We start from the raw sequence: 23653 nt of genomic DNA on the forward strand, positions 1-23653 counted from the left end.
CATCCAGTGAAACCCACTTCAATGCTGAGGTGAGATTGACGCGGCAACACCTTGATATAAACGGCCTGCCCTGCTGGTCTCATATGGGATCTTTGCTCTCTCACTGTGCAAAGGTGGTAAAAATACGTACCTATTAATTTGAGGCAAAGCAAAGATGATCTCACGGGTGATCACTGGGACTGATATCACTTTTAACGTGTTCCTGTGTTGCTTCTTGAGATGCCTGGTATGCATGAGGAAGCAACGGCAACCTCATTTTCTACTGCATCACAATAGCAACCGTATCTTCAATGAAGCCTTGGAGTCACGGCATCCATATTTTACAGTGACAGTCTGCCAAAAAGCACCTCTCCCTTTTAACAATGCAGCTTCTCCTCTTGTTCCTTGGTTTACTGTGGATTGAGATAAGCCTTGTGCTTATGGAGATGAGCCCATCGAGCCCTTGACTGTTAATAATAATAACTCTTGCAATTGTTATAGCGCATTATCATGTCACAGGGATGATACCCTGCGTGAGGAGTGCTATATAAATGCAGGCTGTTGTTGTCATTGAGATATCTCAGAGCGCTTCACAGAATATATTGTGGAGCAGATTGACTGTGTATTTTGTGGGTGAAAGGCATGATTCTGCTCCATCATTACTTCATCGCCTGCTCTCCCACTCACTGAGAGGTCACTGGTGGATTCTCTGGCCTTGGCACGTCATTGAGACGTCTCAAAAGCACTTCACAGCATTTTACCATAAACTTCAGCCACTGTTTTAGGCAAACGCCTCAATGATAAAATGTGGTCCATCAGCTTCTTGACTTCGGCCCTTTTGCTCTCAGAGGTGGGAAGGAAACCCACTGAGATGTGGTCATAATAATATAATAATAATAATATTAATCCTTACATTTGATACAGCACCTTTCAGGTGGGGAGGGCGTCTCAAGCACTCTGCAGGATTTTACTGTAAAGTGCAGTAACTGTGTATTTGCAGGTGAACGTGGCAGCCAATTTGCATGCAGCGATGGTAGCTATTGCCTTTAGCGGCACTGGAAGGGGAGTGAGAGGGTGAGAGGGGGGAAATTAAACCACCCTTTTACATGGGCAAAGGTGTGATTAATGACTGCAATACAAGTACAGCACGAAATGTGCCCTCAACGTACAACAAAAACTACTCTGATTAGACTGCTTTTAATAACTCTGGGGCCATTATGCCTACAGCACCCAACAGCAATAATCAGTGAATCAGAGCCGAAGGTACAAACGACTGCTCTTACATGCTGTGTGTCAGCCACATCTATTATACAGGAGAAGGGGGTCAGAGGTGTTCTCTCTGCTGCAGTCTTCAAAAGGGCAGGTTAATACGATTTCCTTTTGGGTTTGTCAACCACAACAACCAACCTATGGCATGTGAAGGGCACCCATGGCGAGGTCCTTAATCAACATCCTCAGCTCTGCAGATTTATTCCTGTTCTCGTGCTGTTTAATGCAAGTCGTGTGCTTCGGAAGAACGCTGAAACCGAGGTGCTGGCTCACTCAAAAGTGAACTTGAGCTCTGAGTGATTTATCCCGTGATCCGCCTGAACTATATCTCACCGGGCGGAAGCTCTTGGCATTTGCTAACTTGTGAGACCGCGACCACCTACTTGATGGGTGGAATTGAATGGCTGAGATTGTACCTTCACTTCCTGCATGCTTAACATCTGAAACTCTGCCCCCCCCACATACCACCACCACCAATTTGTATTGCCCCCCTTTCTCTCTCTCTCTCTTTCAGTTCCACCTCAAAACCTGCCTAGATAAATATTTGGGGAGGATAAATCTGCAGGGCTATGGGGAGAGCGCAGGGGAGTGGGGTTAATTTGAACGGCTCTTTCAAAGAGCCAGCACGGACACGATGGGCCAAATTGTCTCCTCTGTGCTGTATAACTCTATGATTCTATGATTCAAACCCTTCCCCGCCCCTTCACTTTGCTCAACATTCAACCCCATCCCTGTGAAGTGCTCCGAGATGTTATGCCACTCAAAGAACAAGTTGCTGTACCTGAGATTTTGGTGGTGATACGAGCAGTAACAGGGAGCCCAAATCCCTTCACCGTGCTCGTTCTGATAGTGAAAGAGTAGGTGGTTCCCGGGTACAGGCCAACAAACAAATGGTGTGTTTCATTCCGTAATTTGAACACCCTCCCTCGTTGACTTGAAAGATCCACATTCGGGTCAAAGGAGCCAGCGGCTTTGTACGATATCTGCAAGTAAATGAAAGCCATTGATACCGAGAGCAGAATAAACAAACACAAATTCTATACTGTGACCAGGGCATGTGTACTTTTCTGATGTACTGAAATCAACTCTGTTATTTCTATCAGGTCCTTGGTGTGTGCAGAGCAACACATCTCTTGCTGGATGAATCCATTACAATTGCCATTCACATCAAGCTCTCGAACACACAGCCATTCTGAGACACGACTGATGATTTATTTAACACTGGATTGTCTTTGTACTAGTTACTCTTTGAACCCATTCATAAGAATGTAATTTCAAATGAGCTGTCAAGATATTATAACTTAAATTTCCGAACCATGGCTTACTACAAGTTTCCTTCCTCCTGGTAAAAGACTATGAATACATTAATTTATGAAAACATAGCACCTTTTGAATTCTTTGTGATGTAGTTCCCGAATTCCAATTTCTACCTCCTGGAAAACAACTGAACTCAAGGCTTTGTGTGCTCAGCAGATCTCACGCTTCAGTACACAAAGTCTTCAAACAATCCTCAGTCATTGTTTTTTTAAATCGCTGCCATTTGGTGCTGACCTACCTGCTTTTACCGCAAAGCAAAATAATAATAATATTCCTTGCATTTGATATAGCGCCTAATCACGTCTTCGAGAATTCTCAAAGTGCTTCACAGAATACACTGCAAAGTGAATTGACTGTTTATTTTGTGGGTGAAAATGTTATGCAGCAAGTGTTGTAATAACAGTGCGCTAGGATCGAAATAAGATTCCTATCATTTGGAGTGGAGTCCTGTAGCTCAGTGGTTAGAGCACATGCTTCACAAGTGAGAGATCTGGGTTTGATTCCCAGCAGGGCGAAACATTGGGCAGGTTTCTTTACTCCACACGCCTCACACGCCTCTGTTTACCGAGCAGTAAGTAGGAACCCGGTTGTTAGTTGATTGGTGGATCACCTTTCCTGGGATAATAATTCTTTCAAAAAATATATATACTCAATCCATGACTATGCGCAATTGGCTGCCACGTTTCACCCACAAAATATGCAGTCAATTCACTTTACAGTATATTCTGTGAAGTGCTTTGAGACGTCTCGAAAATGTGATAAGGTGCTATATCAAATGCAAGGATTATTATTGTTATTTGATAATAGCACTTTTTCGGGTCGCGACGACGTCTCAAAGCACTTTGCAGGGTTTTACTGTAAAGTGTAGTGACTGTGTATTTTGTACACGAATGGGGCAGTCGAGTAGTGCACTATTATATCCCATAAACAGCCATGAAGTTGTGTGGTGTATATTCACTCATCTTTATGGGTTACCTTGTGGTTGAGTTTGAAACCTTGAGCTCCATTTCTTTCTGACAAAACTACTTTGCAAATTGCGATAATAGAACAGTCACCAAAGGAGCCATCATATTGAGCTGCAATACACTTCAGAATAAAATGCTCTGAAAGGCACGTAACTGAAAATGTTTTTATATTTCTGTCCACACTTGTGAGGCAAGAGATATAAAAGTAATGAAAGTAGTGAATGAGAAAGTTCTGAGGGCGTTTGGAAATGTTCCATTGCAGTGATCCTTGCCAGAATGTCAACAACCGGAATTGAATGTCAAACAAGTCAAGCTGATAGCAGGGATAAAACCTAACCGAATGTACAAATTAGAGGATATTTTACAAGGAAGCTATGTATGAAATATTGATGTGCCCATATTATTATTCTCCAAGAACACGGAGAATTTTAAAAGTATTTTACCTCTGTTTCTCACAATAAAACACGTAACAAGTTTTTGTCCCTTGCTAAAAACAGCACTAACAATAATAATAATAATAATCCTTGCATTTGATATAGCGCCTTGTCATGTCGTCGAAGTGTCTCAAAACGCTTCACAGGATATACTGTAAAGTGGATTGACTGTGTATTTTGTGAGTGAAATGTGGCACAGTCGTGCACGGCAGTGTCCCACAAACAGCCATGAAGTGAGTGACCAATTTTATTTGGGGGATTGTTGGCCCGGACACCTCCCTTCTCTTTTCGAATAGTGCCGTGGAATCTTTAACATCCACTCGAACAGGCAGAAGGGACCTTGGTTTAACATCTCATTCGAAGGACGGCATCTCTGACAATGCAGCAACACCCCCCCAGCAATGCATTGGAGCTTCATCTCAGAGTATGTGATTCCAAGTCCCAACCTGGGGCTTGAGCCCGTAACCTTCTGACTCGGAGGTGAGAGTGCTACCACTGGGCCAGGCTGACACACAATTGAGGATTGAGTGAAGGCTTCAATCATGCAGTCTCCAGGCAGACAGGCGTGCGAGACTATTATGGATTGCGCTTTTCTGAACTGAAACACATGTTGGTTTAAGATTCGCATCGTGTTGATTTTAAAAAGTTGGGACATCTGTGCAGGAAAACAACACACAGCTGAATAATGCTCATTTCAGCTATCAATCAGTTTTCCTTCAATGGACTCTGAAAAACCTTCTTCTGAAGTGCTGTGAATGAGCAGCCTTGTTTGTGATCTCCACCAATAATTACTGAAATTAATCTTGCAGTGAACGCAAAGGTATAATTTACTCGAACCTTTCTACATCTTGTAACATTGTGCAGGTCTGAAGTATGTAAAAAAAAGTCCTTTTTTTTAACAAAAAAAACTGTGCTACAAATGGAATGAAAATCGAAATTCCAGTTTTATTTCATTTGTGCTTGAAGCCTTCTTAATCCACTCATGGCTTTAACACTTGTGAGATTACACACTATATCTGGGCAGGAATGTACTGTTTGTACCTGAACTCGAATCTTGATGCCCAGAGTAAGTACACATCCGTCATTGATGAGTCCAAGGAATAGAGTTCAACAGAAAATATTTTTTAAACCAAAAAACCCCCCCAAAAACTGAATGCTATTCTGGATAGAGCACTATTTTCCACTTCTACTGAGGATTAAATATTTTGCCCTTCAGCAAGCCTCGATGTTCCCTCTAACACACCCAGCTCATTTCATCCGAATTTTAATCCCATGTTTACCGTGAGATTTGTGATCGCTGCTGGGGGTAAAGTGATACAGGAGCGGGAAACCCTGATTTAAAATTCCTTGTCCCGAATCTGACTGGGATTGGAGGTTGATAGCAATAACAACTTGCATTTATATAGCGCCCTTTACGCGGGGTAGCGTCCAGGAGCAATTAACACATGGGCATCTATGCATCTGCTCAGCCGACTGCTAACTGACAGTGAATGGCAGGTTTTTAATGAGAATTGGCAATCGTCAAGTCAGGAGAAATTCCACTCAGGTTTTCTGCGGTTGTTAAAGGAAATTTACAGAAAAAATGGCTTCAAAATTTATTAAGGCTACATTTAAGAATGGCAAACTATGCGGCTTCAGATGGTTAAACTCCAGCAGTTCCTGCACCGCCCCCCCACCCCACTCCTGCCCTCCCGAGGTCCTCAATCCTCAGTTCTTGCTGACCTGTGCCTAATACTCTCCGGGTTTCGATAAGTAGGGTATGTCCCTTCAGGGAGAGATCGCGGGCATTCCATTCTATTCCGACACACAGGAATTTCCATATTTAGGTGGTATATATTTTGTATTTCACCCACAAAATATACAATCAATTCACTTTACAGTATATCCTGCAAAGCGCTTTGAGACATCTCGAAGATGTGATAAGGTGCTATATCAAATGCAAGGATTATTATTATTGTTATACATTGTTATTGTTATTATACATTATTATTGTTATTATCTCAGTCTGGTTTGGGCATGGTATTGGGTTCTTGCCTGTTCCAGAAATGCAGTTGACCATAAATAAAGACCAATTTGTCTTAAAATATAAGGTGGTGCAGAATTGTGGGAAAATCGGCAATTCAGACTTAATTTAGATCCCGGTTCTCTGCAGTTCTTTGAGAGAGACTGGCTTCCAGACAATTAAGTTAATAATAATAATCCTTGCATTTGATATAGTATCTTGTCACCTAATTCAAATGTCTCGAAGCGCTTCACACAATATACCGTAAAGTGAATTGGCTGTACATTTTGTGGGCGAAATGCAGGAACCAATCATGCACCACAATTGATAATTATATAATAAATATGTCATTATATATTAGAATTATATAGTAAATAGACAATAAATAGATGAGGCCAAAATCAACAAATAGAAACACGAAGATGGTTTGGAGTGTGAATTCCGAAAAGAAAACTACTAAAAGAAAAAGCTGACAGGCGTGTGGAATAAGGAAACTTGTGTAAGTTTTCGCCCTGCCTGAGCACTGAGCAGGATTTTCTCACAGAAATTCTCCACAATGCGGCAGTCTTACAGGCTAAGACGAGAGGAAATTTCAGAGCACCTGGAGCACAAGCTGTGAAAAATTCCATGCCTACACAAAAAGCCTTCAACAGATAACTTACTAAAGCCGACTTACAGTTAAGTGAATATTAAATCATATTTGCTCGTTCATTACCATTTTTATTTAAACCTCGTCTGAAGTCAATACTGTTTTATTGCATTACTTTTCCCGCTGATGTATGGATTGAAGGAGTATTCTTGCCTAACCCTGCTGAAATTGTGAGAAAAATCAAATAAATAACATTTCAAATTCATCCCTTCTCCAAACCTTGTGAAGGCCCCTGAATCTAAAACACAACACATTTATTTTTGATTTTTTTATTAGTGGAATTAGAGTCACAGGCCACTAAATCATGCATTTTTCATGAATCGACCTCACTCCTCCACCTTAGCAACCAAACTGCAGCGCTGGCTGACCATTAGGTTCATCTTTCAGCCTCTCTGCCCCCACCCTCTGGAACTGCATCCCACAGTCCCACTGCTTCACCCCCTCCCTTGCCTCTATCAAGTCCCTCCTCTTCAACCGTGCCTTCGGTCACCCATCCACCCCTACCCTCCCCAACCCCACCCCTCCTGATCCCAACCACCAGCTTGGGTGCAGATCCCTGACTGTCCAGCGCCTTAAGACGTCCTCCTGATGTAAAAGGCGCTGTACAAATGTAATTTGTGGAGTCCTGTAGCTCAGTGGTTAGAGCACTCGCTTTGCAAGCGAGACACCTGGATTCAATTCCAGGCAGAGGGCGAAACCTTGGGCAAGTTTCCTTACTCCACACACAGCATGATAATAATCCCTCCAAAACCAAAAACAATAATAAATTGGTCATTTTCAATCTACGACTGTTTGTGGGACAATGCTGTGTGCAATTGGCTGCCGCGTTCGCCCACAAATATATAGTCAATTCACTTTACAGTGTGTTCTGTGAAGCGCTTTGGGACATCCTCCCGACGTGAAAAGCGCTATATCAAATGCAAGGATTATTATTATTATTATTAATTTGTTGTTGTTTCCTGTTGTCTTTTCACACTCTGGCACTTCTCTACCTCTCCAATCTGCTCACACCCCATTCCTCTACCCGCTCGGCAGGCTCTGGAACTTCTGCATATCCCTTGACCCCTCCGCTCCACCATTGGCAGCCGCGCTTTTAGTTTAGACACCACACCCCAGACTTCTGGAACTCTCTCCCTGCTTTCCCATTTCGTGTGGGACATTGCTGTGCGCAGACTGACTGCTGTGTTCACCTCCAACACGCACACAGTCATTGCAATGTATAATGAAGTACTTTGAGACATTATCCTGATGTGAAAGGCAAGAAATATTTTTGTTAATTGCTGCATCTTCTTGTTCCAATAGCCAAGCATTAGAACAAGATGGATTGATAGCCATGAGTTGCATTACCTCATAGAGGGTAATTATCCCATTGGTCTCGTTCGGTGGCTTCCACTGGAGATAGATCTTTTCCTCGAAGGGTCCTCCCTCAATGGATTCCAAAGGCACCAGACCAGGTACTGGAATGTAACAATGAGAGAACAATCAGTCAAGAGGAGACATTAAACTGAGGTCCTGTCTGTCTGTTCAGGTGGACGTTAGTCGTTGGACGTTGGTGCTAGTCGAAAAGAGAAGGGAGCTTCTCTTCTGGCCAGCAATCCTTCAGATAAAATTGGCTTCATGGCTGTTTTTGGAAAGTTGTTGTGTGCAAACTGACTGCTGTGCTCGCCTCTCCAAACACTGTCACTACACTTTACAGTATATGCTGTGAAGAGCTGTGACACGTCCTCTCGAAGTGAAAGGTGCTGTATCAAATGCGGTGCCAACCCAGCACTGCATTGTCAGCCGAGACTATATGAGTTCAAACCACACCATAGAGAAGCCAGAGAGATGGGAGCTGCAATCTAATTGCCTGCCTGTATCTGGATTCAGTAATTAGATGCCATCTTATTGTATGCAAAACTAGTGCTCTGACTGAACAGGGACCTGGGGCGATGCCTGCCTGTTGAAAATAACTACTCAGTCGTTGTCAATCTCTCAGAGGTGAAACCGAGTTTCTCCTTTAAATAACGAAAGTTTACGATCAATGCACGAAGCCAAACAAGTTTGCTTTTTAAAAAAGTCCAGCTGTTCAGAACTCGGGAAATGTGAGAGTCTGCATCGCTCTCGACCATGTTTTCAATCACAGCCACCCGCCACATTCTTCCTCCTTGGTTTCCCCATCAGGGCCTCAAGCCCTTTAATGTGTCCGCCTGACGTGAAAGGTGCTACATAAACATCAATCGTTGCTGTTTCTGCTGTAAAGCACATTATTGTCACAGTAGGTTTCAAACCATAAAAAATATCATAATGCCTGCCTGATAACCAATTACACAAGATTGCTTTAAATGCGGGGAATATTATTATTTAAAAGGAATCTGATCTTACAAAACAATTCACGATTACACAGTGCCTTTCACATATGTCTCAAAGCATTTGATGTTAACAAAACGAGAGTGTCGCCCCCACTTTCATTTGGCTTAGTCAAAGATCTCGGAAAACAGTCGAAGGCAATGTTCTACCATGACTTGTGTTTTCTTTTAAATTAATATGCACCGTGGATTTCATTTCCCTTGCTCCTCTACGATGAGAGCATTTTCCTTTTAACATTATTATTAAAATAAAATAAAATAAAAATCAATCTGCATTGTTACAGGGTGGTTTGAGTCCTGAAGTTCAGGCTGTCTTTTGGTCTTTTGTCAGACCTGGCTACAAAGTGAAGTGTTTCACTCCAGCAAGAGACGTCACCTCCTGGAGAGCAGAGACTGAGGGTATCTCTTGCCCTGCAGCTCATTCCCCAATACTGACAGTGGAGATGGATTGGGTTGCAAGGCTCCACTACACCGCAGGAAGATGAAAGACCGTGCTTCCAAAAAGGCAATATAAAAATGGGTTGCATAATATAGTGGGACAGACTGTGACAGCTCACAAATATACCAACATTATAGAAACCCACAGTATTGAGGGAATCAGTGGAAAAGGCAAACACAGGAGGGTATCTCACACAGATTCCTACAAACAGTGATCTTTTCACTGAGTCTTGGAGTCTTGTCCTAAGGTGTCTCGCCTCCGAGTTTGAAAGTAGTGGGTTCCAGCCCCGAGTCTGGAGACCTTGAGCTTGTGGTCGAGGCTGAAGCTCCAGTGCAGTGCTTGTCAGAGGTGCTGTGCTACAGATCAGACAACAAACTGAGGCCCTGTTCAGGTGGATGTTAACGATCCCAATCTACCAGATAAAATCAGTTATTCATTAATGGCTGTTTGTAGGACATTGCTGTGTGCAAATTGGCTGCCAAATTCGCCTATGAAACACACAGTCATTACACTTTACTGTAAGTTCCTTGAAGCCTTTCAACAATGTGATAAGGCATTACATCAAATGTAAGGATTATTATTCTTGGCATGCAGTAAAATTATTGTTGGTTTCAGCAATGAGCATCAGTGACTGTGCCTTCAGCCACTACGCCCCAAACCTCTGGAACTCGCTGCCTCAATCGTCTGCCTCGCCTCCTGTTTACCCATCTTCAAATCGCCCTGAAGACTTTTCTCTTCACTCAACCCTTTCTCCCCGGCTTGGCGTCAAATTCTGTCACTGTTCAGTGCTCTGAAACGCTAGCCCGCGTGAAGGGCAATGTGCAAACACAAATTGTTGTCCTGGTTTCCAGTAATGTGCCACTGCTGACTTTCACCGGTTCTGATCCAGGTTACTTTGACCTACAATTTCAGCTCTTCTTAATAATAAAATAATAATCCTTGCATTTGTTATAGTGCCTGATCACGTCTTCGAGACGTCTCAAAGTGCTTCACAGAAAAGACTGTAAAGTGAATTGACGGTGTATTTTGCAGGCGATTTTTTTTAATCTGCCTCGATTTCACATTGCTGCAGTCACTCTTGACATGAATCTGCAAGGCTGCCCATTTCTCCAACACGACTGTCTGCTCTTTCTAAAATCACGGCAGATTTTTGTTTGCATTGTGCACAAAAGCCTCGGGGGCCTCTGCTTCTATCGCTAACTCACTGGAGCTACATCCATCAATCTGCCACAAGCTACAAATCAAAAAACAACAGCAACCTCGTCAATCAGACAGGTGACATTTTGCCTCTTTGCTGTTCGAGATCAAAGTGGCGTATTTTGTCAAAAATAAATTATGATCATTTAAAAGCAGGTAGGGGTTGGGGAGGGGAGGAGAGTGGCATTATAAAGGTAACCTGCCTTAGGGTATTTAAATGCAGCTTGTTAATGAGCTGCGGAACAAAGTTTTTAAAACCTCAGACCAAAACCGATTGCGCCTTTTGGAACAACAGAGAGTTCAAAAATCCGCTAAGATTTCTTTCTCCCGAAAACCTGCTTGTCGATCCGTCAACCAACTGTGTGTTGGCCTGACTCAGTCCATAACACTCAGAAGGTTGTGTGTGTTCAAGCCCCCCCACGTGAGTCAGTTTGAGCTCAGGCTGATCTGCTTTGATACACTATTAACACAGTATTAATATCACCAATTACTTTCCTTCAAGTATTCCTCAAATTTCCTTTCAAATAGTGCTACTGATCCGGACTCGATGAGCACATTTGCAGGAAAGGTATTCCACAAAATAAACGAAACAACAACCACGAATGACATTTGTAAAACTCCTTTCGCATCGGGAGGAGACGTCCCAAGGTGCTGGGCAGTCAGGGATTTGGACCCGAGCTGGGGGGTGGGATCAGGACCTGGTGTGGGAAAGGCAGGGAGGGTGGTTGTAGGAAGGTGATCGAAGGCACGGTTGAGCAAGAGAGTCTTGAGATGGACCTTGCAGCCCGTCTCCAGATCCTCCGCGATTGGGAATACGACCCACGACTGTAATTTGACGTCACAGGCAACAGCAATCACTCACCGTCCTCTTCGGTCTGAATGACGATGGTCGGGCTGTCCTTCCTCCCCTCGGGGTTGGCTAACACCAGGCAGAGCTTGACAGTGGTGTAGGGGTGCAGCCCCCTCAGCGTGTAGTGGGACGAGGTCTGTATCAGCTCCACGGCTGTGTACTCCCGGTGTCCGAGCACGTAATTGTATTGCACCGTCAGGTTGTAGCTGTGGCAACGAGTCACCGCATAGCCGAACGTCTCCCAGTGGATGGTCAGCTGCCGCGACCGCACGTCCACCACCGCCACGCTCTGCGGCCCGTGGACGGGATCTTCGGGGGAGAGAGAGGGAAGACAAGTGGGGGCGGGCATGTGGGAGTGAGAGAGAGAGAGAGAGAGAAAAGGGTTTCAAGTCAGAAGCATGTAAAACAGCCAAACTGCTAACAGGTCAGGTGGTCCTAACTGGTCAAGCAGCGGGAAAGCTTGCCGGACAGCCATATCAATGGCAAGCTATGCGGTTTTAGCTGATTAGACTCCAGAAGTTACCCCCAATGCACATTCTTGGCTCTTGCCAACCCGCGCGATAGTTTAGGTAAGCAGAATCCATCCCTCCAGCGAGCGAGCGAGAGAGAGAGAGAGCGCACATTCAATCTAACAACCTATCTCTGGAATTTCCATGTGTAGGTGGGACGCATGGAATTCTCAGCTTGGTTTGGATACTCTTAAGCGACGGTGATGGGGTTCCTCATGTGTCAGACACCCGGCTGGGCAAAACAAAAAGTGTGCAAACGACTGATACCGACAAGGAGGCAATGGTCTTTGAACCCGCAACCATCTGATTTGGAAGCCATGGTACAGCTAACTGAGGCAGATTGACCCTTCAACCCCCCCCCCCCCCCTCCCCTCCCCGCTTTAGTGCTTAAACATCAGTAGTCTTCCAAATGCACCCCCCACCACACGAACACAACCCCCACTTTACACATAAAGGTCGGTGCTGAGCATCTCTCTAGCAACCGCACTCATTTGGCCATGAATAATAATAATAATCCTTGCATTTGATATAGCTCCTTATCACGTCTTCTAGACGTCTCAAAGCGCTTCACAGAATATACTGTCAAGTGAATTGACTGTATGTTTTGTGGGCGAAAGGTGGCAGCCAATTGCGCACAGCGGTGTCCCACAAACAGTCGTGGATTGAGTGACCGCATTATTATTAATATTTTCGAAAAGATTATTACCCGCAGAATGAGTGCACTGAGCGGTAAACCAGCTTCATTATTGTTTTGCTGACCTTTTCGCAGCTACAAAAGAAATGTCTTATTTATTCCTCCAAGAAAAACTCAATGAAGACCCATGCCTGGATGTGACATTTATCTAACATGAAAGACACTTGGGGCAACTTCACGGCTCGTGTATTATTTTGGCAACGCCATGCAACGGGTAATTCCCCTGCCTGGGTTCCCTCTCGTGGCACCCACCCTCCTTACTGCCCCTCTCAATGGCATTGCATACTTGTTAGCAATGAGTTGGTGCTCTGCTGTGTTGCCCTTTGGTGCTGTGTGCGTGTGGTCACTTAGAGGTGGTTTGACATGAGTTTCATCTGGACTGTCAGGAAACACACACACACGTGCATGAGTGGGTGGGTGGGAGGGTGGGGGAGGAGACGATGGGTTTGGAGACTGACCCTGTCAGTATGAAGTGCTGAAAGACATTATCCTGTGCTGTAAAAGGTGCTATGTAAATGCAAGTTGTTGTTGTTTTCCACCTGGCCATTTTAGAACTTCTATCAAATACACAAACATTGGATTAAAGACCAATAATAAGACCAAGAAGATCATAAGAATAATAATCCTTGCATTTGATATAGTGCCTTATCATGCCTTCGGGAAGCCTCAAAGCGCTTCAGAAAATATACTGTATACTTTGTGGGCAGGTAATTGCACACAGCAGTGTCCCACAAACAGTCGTGGATTGAGTGACCCAATTATTTTTATTTTGAAGCAATTATTAACCCCGGAAAAGTGATCCACCAATCGACTAACAACCGGGTTCCTACTTACTGCCAGGTAAACAGAGGCGTGTGGAGTGAGAAAACTTGCCCAAGGTTTCGCCCGGCCCGGGAATCGAACCCAGGTCTCTCACTTGTGAGGCGAGTGCTCTAACCACTGAGCTACAGGACTCCACGCTGTACAAGATACAGAGACTTACTTCATTTGAAGAGTGGAGCAGTGCAGCTCACCTCAAATCTGTGCAGCAATCTTTTGTTTGTCTCACAACGAAAGGATGTAATAGTGAACGTTTCCACTGTAAGCGCAAGTTGTTTTCTACGGCATTAGCTTTGGCTTATTGGGCTTCCTTCAAACTCAGAGTCTCCAGAGAGTACTGTTGAATTAACTGTGCAACCAGAAATGATCTTAAATAATCAAGATCTTACACTGTGCTCTCAGTTTAAATCCAGTGAAATTCTCTTCTTGTTTTACTCGTATACCTCCTGCAGCTATAACTGTGCCCTCGGTTTTCTGCCCTCATGTATATAATCCTTACATTTGATACAGCGCCTCATCACGTCTTCGAGACGTCTCAAAGCGCTTCACAGAATGCACTGTAAAGTGAATTGACTGTGTATATTTTTCTTCCCACCCTGCTCAGGCTCCCGCTCCCGCCTCATCTCCTTGAAGCGCGTTGAGATGTCCCAACTTCACAAGCGGGTGCAGGCCACCGATTACATCAAAATGGTTCGTTCGCTTGTGGGGACTGTTCTGCTCGCAAATTGGCTGCCGTGTTCGCCTCCAAACACACTGTCACTACGCTTCACAGTGAACCCGTCAAGTGGTTTGAAACGTCGGCCTGACATGAAATTATTAGTTATTATTAATTATTAAATATTAACCGTCAAACCGTAAACACGCTAGTTTTTCTTGCGGATGGAACAGAGAGAAAATCACACTCGCTTTCGAGAGAAAAGAATTGCTTGAGCAAATCGGTGCTGTATCTGAAGGTGGCTTTGAGGAACTCAATTAATGAGAATAACAACATCTTGCATTTGATGTAGCGCATTATCACTCGTAATAATAATAATTAAATAATTAAATAATCACTCGTTGGCGTTGTAAATAAATGGAAGATCTCTGATTAAATTTGGCCAAACAATGCAACCGGGGAAAATCTGCAAAGAATAAGCTTGAGCTCTGTCTGAGGAGTTATCTCAAGCTTCAGCAAGATTTCATTTGGTGGCCAGATTTGTACATAATAACTGAAATGTTTCCAGATAAATGCCTGAGAATCTTTTATTGTACAAGGCCATTAGGTTAGAGTATGCTCCTCTGTTGTTCTGTTGTTTATTAGGTTCCTAAAGTACTGTTTCAGAAATCTGTTTTAGTAATCCCCGTCCTTCAAAATAATCCATCAAAAGCTGGAACTGCGAGAGGTTCGATTTCACGTCTTGCATGACCTCTACTGTTATTATCCTCCTTTGTGGGACACTGTTATGCGCAATTGGCTGCTGCATTTTGTCCACAAAATACACAAGTTTACAATATATTCTGTGAAGCACTTTAAGGTGTGTTAACGACATGATAAGGCGCCAGCTATATCAAACGTAAGGATTATTATCGTTATTATCATGTTCCTTGCCTCAGTCCTTTCGCCTCAATTTATCCCTTTTACCTCTCTTTCAATCCCACCTGAAATCCTATGCAGCGCTCCCAAATGCGTGGCAATGGGAAAGACAGAAAGGGCAGCACTATCTGCGGATGCGGATATCCAGTTAAGGAGCAGAATTGGCAGCACTTTACGTTGCGGAGCTGCAGTTACGTGGCAGGTCCAATCTGGTGCAGCAAAGACCAGAATGTTAGCCAAAGACACCTCTGTCCCCAAGGAGTCCAAGCAAATGCCTTCTCTCTATCGATTGGTACTCCCCTGCACCAAGTGAATTTGCGTTGTTCTGTGAAAAGGAATGAATCCCAGCAGAATAACACGCGACAAAGAGATTAGCTGTTCCTCCATGGGCTTTTGTGAGCAAATTGAGTTTCCAGAAGTCTTCTTTGCTCTTCATTCCGACCTAGCTTAAGCACTGTGAATATGGTGCTAAATGTGTAACATGGCCTACACTGACCTCCCTGATATCTACAGCTGTTCTGTCTGTTCCCCTTTGTGTTATTACTCAACACTGTGTCGTGCTTTTTGATTCAAGTGCGAAAATCAGACAGCAAACCTCTCCCTTATAGAACTGCACTCTCAACTTAGCAGCTAAAAGTTAGGATGGATGTGTTGTAGGTTTCCTCAACACAAGGCATTCATCTTGTCGGCTTGCTGAGAACAGACCAAACTTATCATTGAGATTGCCACGCAGGTGGGATTTTTCTCCTGATCTCTGCGTGAACCCACATGAGGTTTGACTGTTCAGCAAAGGCGTTCGCCTCTGTGCGGGGCAACGCTTGGCCTGAACTTTGTCACATTGGTGATGTATCAAGGAGGGTTTTAGCTGAATAACGACTTGTATTTACATCGCGCCCTTCCTGTGGGGTAGCAGCTCACGGCGCTTAACAGTGGATGGAGCTTAATGCCAAGTCGGTGTGAGAGGGAAGGTGAGCAGAGGCACGGTCAAAGAGATAGGTCTTCAGGTGCAATCTGAAGACAGGAAGGAGAAGGAAAGGCAGAAGGACTGAGGCAAGAAGTTCCAGAGATGATGATGATGATGATGATGATAATAATAATAATAATAATAATCATTGGATTTGATACAGCACTTTTCACACCAGAAGGAGCCTCGAACCACTTGACAGGATTTTGGTGTAAAGTGTGGGTTTTGCAGGTGAACGCTGATTCCTGCATTGGGGTCTGCTAGTTTGTATTGAAGTGTGTGTATGCCTAACTTGCTACTCCTGATAACTCGTCACTGAGTCCTTTCTCCTTGGAATGAAGAGTTATCAGGAGTTTGCTGTATGTTGTGCTTGTGTATATACTGTATGTATTGCGAACGTTAACGCAGAAAAGCACGACAATTTCTGTGCACTGCCATGTACTAGGAACATTTAACACCGAGGAATTAGGAAGTTCTGGCAACTAGTTATTTTTTGCTGCTTTTTCTCCAGGGCGCTGATGTAATTCTCATTCCTGTTGTTGATCGTGAAGCCCATTAGAGGCAGTTTCAGTTTGGCAGCCCCCTCGATCCCAGCATTTAAACCAGGGCACAGTGTGAGTGGGACTGATCGATGATACAGGGGCCCATTCATTAATGTAAGACTTCTGACACAAAAGCACAGGAGGGAGAGAGAAAGGAAGAAAAAAATCGATCGCATTTCAAGCTCTCTCTCTCTCTCGGCTGGTTTCAGTGCACAGTCCAAGGCTCTTCTATTTAAATATGAAAAAAAACTTGTTGTCACAGACTAATCGAGAATGATGAAGAGTGAAAATATCAACTGGTTGTGAGATATTAAAAGTGGCGAGATTAAATCTGGGAGAAAATGGAATCACTTTTTCTGAAACATCTACCCGATAATTGTGGTTGTTAAACCTGAATGTCAACATCATCGCTAATCTTTTATCTGCGCTTCCTCCAGATTAAAATGTAATTAACTCCTCGAGAAAAAGGAAGAGAGGAGACAGCGACAAGCTAAAAAGGTTAACTCTAATTTAGGCGCACAACTTTCTGCAGTGCGGTCGCAATCGTTTCTTGTGATGACACGGTGAACGGAACAGAACAAAGCCTGAAGTGAAGGAGGACCTTATTCTGTAGGTGTCAGCCTGGCTCAGTCAGTATCACTTGCATCAGAAAGCAAAGCTGTGGGTTCAAGCCCCCATGTTGGAGCTTTAAGATCCCAATCTGAGCTAACTCTCCAGTACAGTGCTGGGGGGTGAGGGGGTGGGGGAGCACCGCATTGTCAGAGCTGCTGTCCTTAGGATGAGGCACAATATTAAGGACACTGCTGGCTAGTCTCCTGAGCTCGGGGAGTGGGGAGGGCGAAATTGACGGAAAGAGCAGTCAAAGAGGTATACGTTTTGAGAAGGTCTTTGAACGAGGGGAGGAAGATAGGATTCCAGAGATAGATTGATGCAAAATGCACTCTCTCTGTGACTCGTTTTCTTCCTTCCTCCCCTCTACGTTCTCCAAACATACCTCTTTGACCGCGCTTTCGGTCAGTCTGAGGACGTGAGCTTCACTGACGGTCGTGCAGATTGGGTCGGACTGCGATGATCAGTTTTTTTTAAAAAAAGCACTTAAAGAGAAATGTTGTTTGTTTGTTCATAAATGATCTTACGCAGGAGATAATAATAATAACAATAATATGATAATACTTGCATTTGATATAGCGTCTTTCACATTGTCGAGCCATCTCAAAGCGCTTCACAGGATATACTGTAAAGTGGATTGACTGTGTATTTTGTGAGCAAAAAGAGATGCAGTAATAATACAAATTTCTTTCTCTTGAACCTGGCCACATTAGATTTCTGGGTGTAATATGTGCGATGGGGATTGCTGCGAGGTGAAATACTCTTTAGCTTTGATCCATATTCCACAGGCATGTCGAGGGATTTGATCACGAGGGATTTACCTTGCGAGCCATCCTTAAGAAAGGGCCATCAAAATACAAGGCTACTTTGCCCGCTCAATTAAAGATGTAGTTAAATCGCACTCTTGACAGTGCAGAATCATGGTATCCACTGCAAGTGGCTGACTTTTGCCAATGGCAGTATATTCCAATCAATGGTAATGTGTGGAAACACCATACTGGTTGATGTAGGTACTTGACTCTTAATTATGTTCAGACCATTATCCATTTCCATTTGCAATCTGTTCACACATTAGGGATGTAATTCTCCATCTCCTGCATAAGCATCATTTAGGACTCTGGATTTCTCTCTGCGCCCAGTGACCTGGGTGACCGTGTGTGCGCCACACTGTAATTGCAAGCTTTAAAAATACCACAGGAGCTCAGCTTCCATTAGATTTCTCCTCAGAAACCTAATGCGCACATAGATACCAGGCAGCCGTAGAATGATCCAGTGCCACGAGGCAGGAAAAGTTTATTTTTTTAAAAATCTGGACAAGACCTTTACTGTGACAGACACAGAAAATCCTCCCAGATTTTAGGAGGAGGTTTAAAGAGAATCCTCTCTATATTAGACTTGGAGGAAAAATTGAAGGTTGCCTATTAGTCTGGGACTCGTTTAGTACCCAAATCCAACTCAGGACCACAAAAACGCCTGCAATTTAAGCATCTATGGTTGAACATTTGGAATCGTCCCAAACTCCTTCACTTTTTCACAATCCGAAAAAATATACAACAGCCTGAGAATAATATATACACTAAAACCCATAGAAGTCTGATCTGTATAAATTGTATAATCGCCTAGGTACATCTGTCCACTTCCCTTTCAAGAGTTTACATTCTTTGCAAGTTTGACATAACTCATACTTGGCGTAAGTCAGGTTAAATATATGGTCCCAACTGATATGGCTTATGTGAGGTTTCCTGTAATAATAATGGCTCAAAGCCCATCACAGGATTAACAGTGAAGTGCAGTGGCTCTGTATTTTGAAGGCAAACACGACAGCCCAATTGCACACAGCAATGTTCCCACAAACAGCCATGAAACAAATGGCCAATTTTATTTGGGGAATGTCAGCCAGGACAACAGGAGAAATTCTGTTCTCTTTTTGAATAGCGCCATGGGAACTTTAACGTCCACCTACACAAGCACAGATGGGAAGCTTGATGTAATGTCTGATCCGAAGGATGGATAAACAGTGTAATAAATTGGTGCTATTTTCTGGCATCAAGGTTTTTTTTCCCAGTCAAAACTCTGCTGTCTTTCCTTGGCAAACAAGATGCGTAATAAGCGAGAGCAACAGACTGAGAAGTTTAATCACATTTGCACAAAAGGGGGAGAAAAAATAAAATTTGCGAAGTGCATTTGAAATCAAATTACCTTGGAACAAAACAGGAAAGGCGAAAGAATGGAAGGCAAAAAAAAAACTCGTTAATTTTCAACTGAAACACAATTAAAGACTTCGCATTCTCTTTTATCAGTGAGTGAAAGGCACAGAATTAATCCTATTTCAAGCAAAAGTAAAAAAAAACTAAACCTCGCAAAAGAGAGAATGTAGAGATCCCATAGTGCTAGCGTAATTGTTTGTCAAAATTCAATTAAAAAGGACATTAATTTGGTTACTCCAGTGCCAGGCTCATGTAGAAACAGCTCCTTTCTCCTACTCTAATCACTTGGATTTAGAAGTGACTGTGTGCCGCTCGCTCTACAACATCTCAACATAAAGCTGCTTGTGGCCAACTGACCCTGCGATCATCTATGATAATAATAATAATAATAATAATAATAATAATAATAATAATAATCCTTTGATTTGATATAGCGCATTATCATGTCATTGAGACATCTCAAAACGTTTCACAGAATATACTACTTGCATTTGATATAGCGCTTTCCACATCTTCTCGACATCTCAAAGCGCTTCACAGAACAAACTGTAAAGTGAATTGACTGTATATTTGTGGGCGAAATGCAGCAGCCAATTGCGCACAGCAGCGTCTCACAAACAGTCGTGGATTGAAAATGACCAATTTATTATTGTTTTTGTCTTTGGAGGGATTATTATCAGGCTGTGTGTGGAGTAAGGAAACTTGCCCAAGGTTTCGCCCTCTGCCTGGAATTGAACCCAGGTGTCTCGCTTGCTAACTGAGCTACAGGACTCCACTTTGCAATATATTGTAAAGTGGATTGACTATGCACTTTGTAGGCGAAACACAGCAGCCAATTGCTCACAGCAGTGTCCCAACAAACAGTCGTGGATTGAGTGACCAAATTACCACCCTACGCACATGGCTGTGCACTGACTCACTCATACACTGACTGGTAGTGAGTCTTGGGAGCGAGGCTCCTTGAGAGGTGCCTTACATAACACGTTATTGCCAATCTTTTAAGAACAATCCTCACATTTGATTCAGTGCCTCTTACACTGAGAGGATGCCTCAAAGCACCTCGCCAGGTTCCCAGTAAAACGCGGTGATTTCGTGTTTTACAGGAGAACGCAACAGCCAATTTGCAGACAGTGACATCTCGCAAACAGCCACAAAGTGAATGTCCAATTTCTTTCTGGTGACCAGGCGCTAGGAGAAACTCTCTGGACTGAGTTCAAAATCCCGACGTGGGGACTTAAACCCACAGCCTTCTAACTCAGAGGTGGGAGCGTTAGGGACTGAGCCAAGCTGAGTTTTTCTTGCGACTTCACACCTCCTCCTCCCGGCTCTTGACCTGTTCCCGAGGGTCACCGGGAATGAGACAATTACACCTCTCTTAATTCCTCTTAAAATTCCGCTCAACGAACGTCTCCAATATTTCACATATCACACGGCAGCGTGGAGGGCACCAAGCACTTGACAAAGCGCACGCTGGTATAATTTACTTTGTAACACAGTAACTCTGCTGGAGACTGTATTGCTTGGAACCACACGCTGTGCCTGAAACACAGTACAAAACGTTTCATCTGCACTAAAACTGAAAAGTTGTAAAGAGAGAGTGTAAATTACAAGAGCCATTATGCCATGAAGATAGCTTTGCCCTTCTTATTTTTACATATGCCTTTGTGTTGTTTTTTGCAGGGGGGGCGGGCACCGTGGAAACCTACGGAGGGAAGAGGCTTTGAATCTCTGCCCGAGGCAAGGTTAATTTCACCAATATTGTTTGGGTGAATTAAAGAATTTGCACAGGCTGCCTTTCCTTTGTTTTTCGTTTTGTGGAATAAAAAACAAAGAAATTTAACCTGACCCAAGCTTTCTGCTGCTACTGCAAATAGTTTGGGTGCTTTTTATCCCAAATAAAAACAACACCATTGGCTTGGCTGGCCATGACGTATGTAAGCAATCTCAAGCGTGGGCTTGTACCAAACTTCATATTGAAACTCTGGGATTGCTTTCATTTGGATTTAAATTATTCCCCTGTCTGTGCTTTACTGACCTTCTTGATGAAAAGTTGTTTGATTTCATCAACCCGAGGTTCTGTAAAAGCTGAAACAAAGGCACCTCCGTCCTGAAAAAGTGCGTGGAAAGCTGTTTTTGTTTGCTGCTGTTGACATGGCAAGGCTAGATTTTTCCCTTTGAACGGCAGGACAGATGTTTATGAAGTCCTGTAGCGTAGTGGGTATAGCAGCTTGGCCTCGCAAGCAAGAGGACCCGGGTTCGATTCACGAGCGGGGAAAAACCTTGGGCAAGTTTCCTTACTCCACACTCCTGTTTACCTAGCAGTAAGTAGGAACTCGGTTGTTAGTCGATTGGCGGATTGCCTTCCAGAGGTAATCAAAATAAATAAATACGGTCACTCAATCCACGACTGTTGTGGTGCATTGCGTGTGCAATTGGCTGCCACATTTCGTCCACAAAATGCACAATCAATCCACATTACAACATATTTTGTGAAGTGTTTTGAGACATTTCAGTGACGTGATAAGGCACTGTAAGTATTATTATTATGTTATTATGCTAAAGAACTAATTTGGAAAGAATGGGCTCTTTAAAAGTTTTCCTCATGTCCTGGCCAACAATCCCTCATATAGAATTGGTCACCCATTTCATGCCTGTTTGTGGGACTATGCTGTGCGCGGTTAAGAGGAGGGGAAGAGATGAAAGAACAGCAGAGAACGGTGTTTTGTACACAGACCAGCGATTAGGGTCCCGAATATGGCAAATATCTTAATTTTTAAGTTGAATTAAGTCAATTTATTTATCAAATAAATAATCAAAAAAATTATGCATTCATTAAGCATATACGAGCTGGTTGGGATTGAACTATAATTAGACTTCATTGCGTTTTCCATCAGAAAAAAATCCTCCAGTAACGTAGCTTTTTGTTCCCATGAATATAAATCACCTTAAAAGGCTAGTTTAATTTATTTTAGAACTCACCTCGGGTAGATTGACATTTTATCTTTCAGAAAAGGTGAAAAATTACAGCAATTGGAGGTTGGCTGGTGGGATTAAACATTAATATTTTGCGCGTTTAAAATGCCATAAGAGGAATTGATAGAAAACATAATTGCGCTAAGACCACGTCTATAAAAAATTATGATCAACCTCAAGTCGCCTCTAAATTAGATGGGTTTTATTTTAATAGAAACATTTTTGAAAGTATATCAGCACTCTGTGGTGGTGTGAAGTCAAAAGTATGTATCACTGACTGATTGGAGGCAAGAGGTGAGTACCTCATGAAATACTAAGTCAAACTTCAAGCCCGATGCTGATTATCCATAAGGTCAGAGTTTTAATTTTGGTTCCTCCGCGAACAAAATATTAACAAGATTAATGATAAAGGTTTTAGGGTTTAGAAATGTCATCCTCTAAAGTATTTCCATTTCAGACACCTTTCGTTTCTCTCGATAGATAATAATTCACTCACAAAATACACAGCCAATCCACTTTACAGTATATCCTGTGAAGGGCTTTGAGATATATCAATGGTATGGTAAGGTATGGTATCAAAGGCAAGGATCTAATCTAATAGTATTAATAACAATCGTGCATTAAATCGTTTGCTGAAAAGCAGCTTTCTGGAGGGATGAGAGCCAAATGGGCCACCGGGTCTTCTTCATCCAAACTGATCTTGTGATCGATCTTGTGAGGATTTATCAAGCAGCAAAGCAGAAAGACACCAGGCAGAAAAAAGAGGACGTGGGTTTATTGTTGCAAATGATGATTTCAGGATGGAAACCAGGAAGTATTTCTTCAACCACATCAAACCCAGGGTTAAAGCAACATAGGAGACAAGTGAAGTTTGTCATCCCAGCTCCACTCATCCCTTTGCTTCTATCTGGGAAGTAACAGAGAGTGCGGAATGTGAAACTACCTCGGATCATCCAAATTGTGCAGACTTCAGGCTTTTACAGAGAGACAAAGTTCAAATAACTACAGCTTATGAATTCAGCTCACTTGCTTTCCATAGGCATTGGAGTACATTCAAATTCAATTGAGAAGCGTTTCTCTTTCAGTCTTTACAAAGCCCTTCGTGGCAAATCCCGGGAGACAATCTGCAATGTATTTATCTGCTACAAGCAGGGCTAATCTTCAAATTATAACAGCAAATATGAATATTAATGTCATGAAATCTCCTACGCCAGCACATTTGGTGTGTCTGCATAGATCTCACCTAATCATAATGATATTAATTGCAACACAAAGCACTGTGGCCCCAAACTTATGATTATTATTGATGTCTGC

At 43.1% G+C, this 23653-nt stretch overlaps 1 protein-coding gene across 2 annotated transcripts in view; it reads right to left on the reverse strand.

Moving 5' to 3' along the window:
- Positions 1–23653, reverse strand: part of ptprt (protein tyrosine phosphatase receptor type T) — a 313345-nt gene that overhangs the window by 100683 nt on the left and 189009 nt on the right. For both annotated transcript variants that reach the window (XM_007884878.2, XM_042341838.1), the window contains 3 exons: positions 11462–11758; positions 7963–8072; positions 2030–2231 (listed from right to left, as the gene is read on the reverse strand). In XM_007884878.2, coding sequence (XP_007883069.2) covers positions 2030–2231; positions 7963–8072; positions 11462–11758 — 609 coding nt within the window. The remainder of the gene's footprint in view (positions 1–2029; positions 2232–7962; positions 8073–11461; positions 11759–23653) is intronic.

The sequence above is a fragment of the Callorhinchus milii genome, unplaced genomic scaffold, assembly GCF_018977255.1.
Source record: "Callorhinchus milii isolate IMCB2004 unplaced genomic scaffold, IMCB_Cmil_1.0 Scaffold18, whole genome shotgun sequence".
NCBI lineage: Eukaryota > Metazoa > Chordata > Chondrichthyes > Chimaeriformes > Callorhinchidae > Callorhinchus > Callorhinchus milii.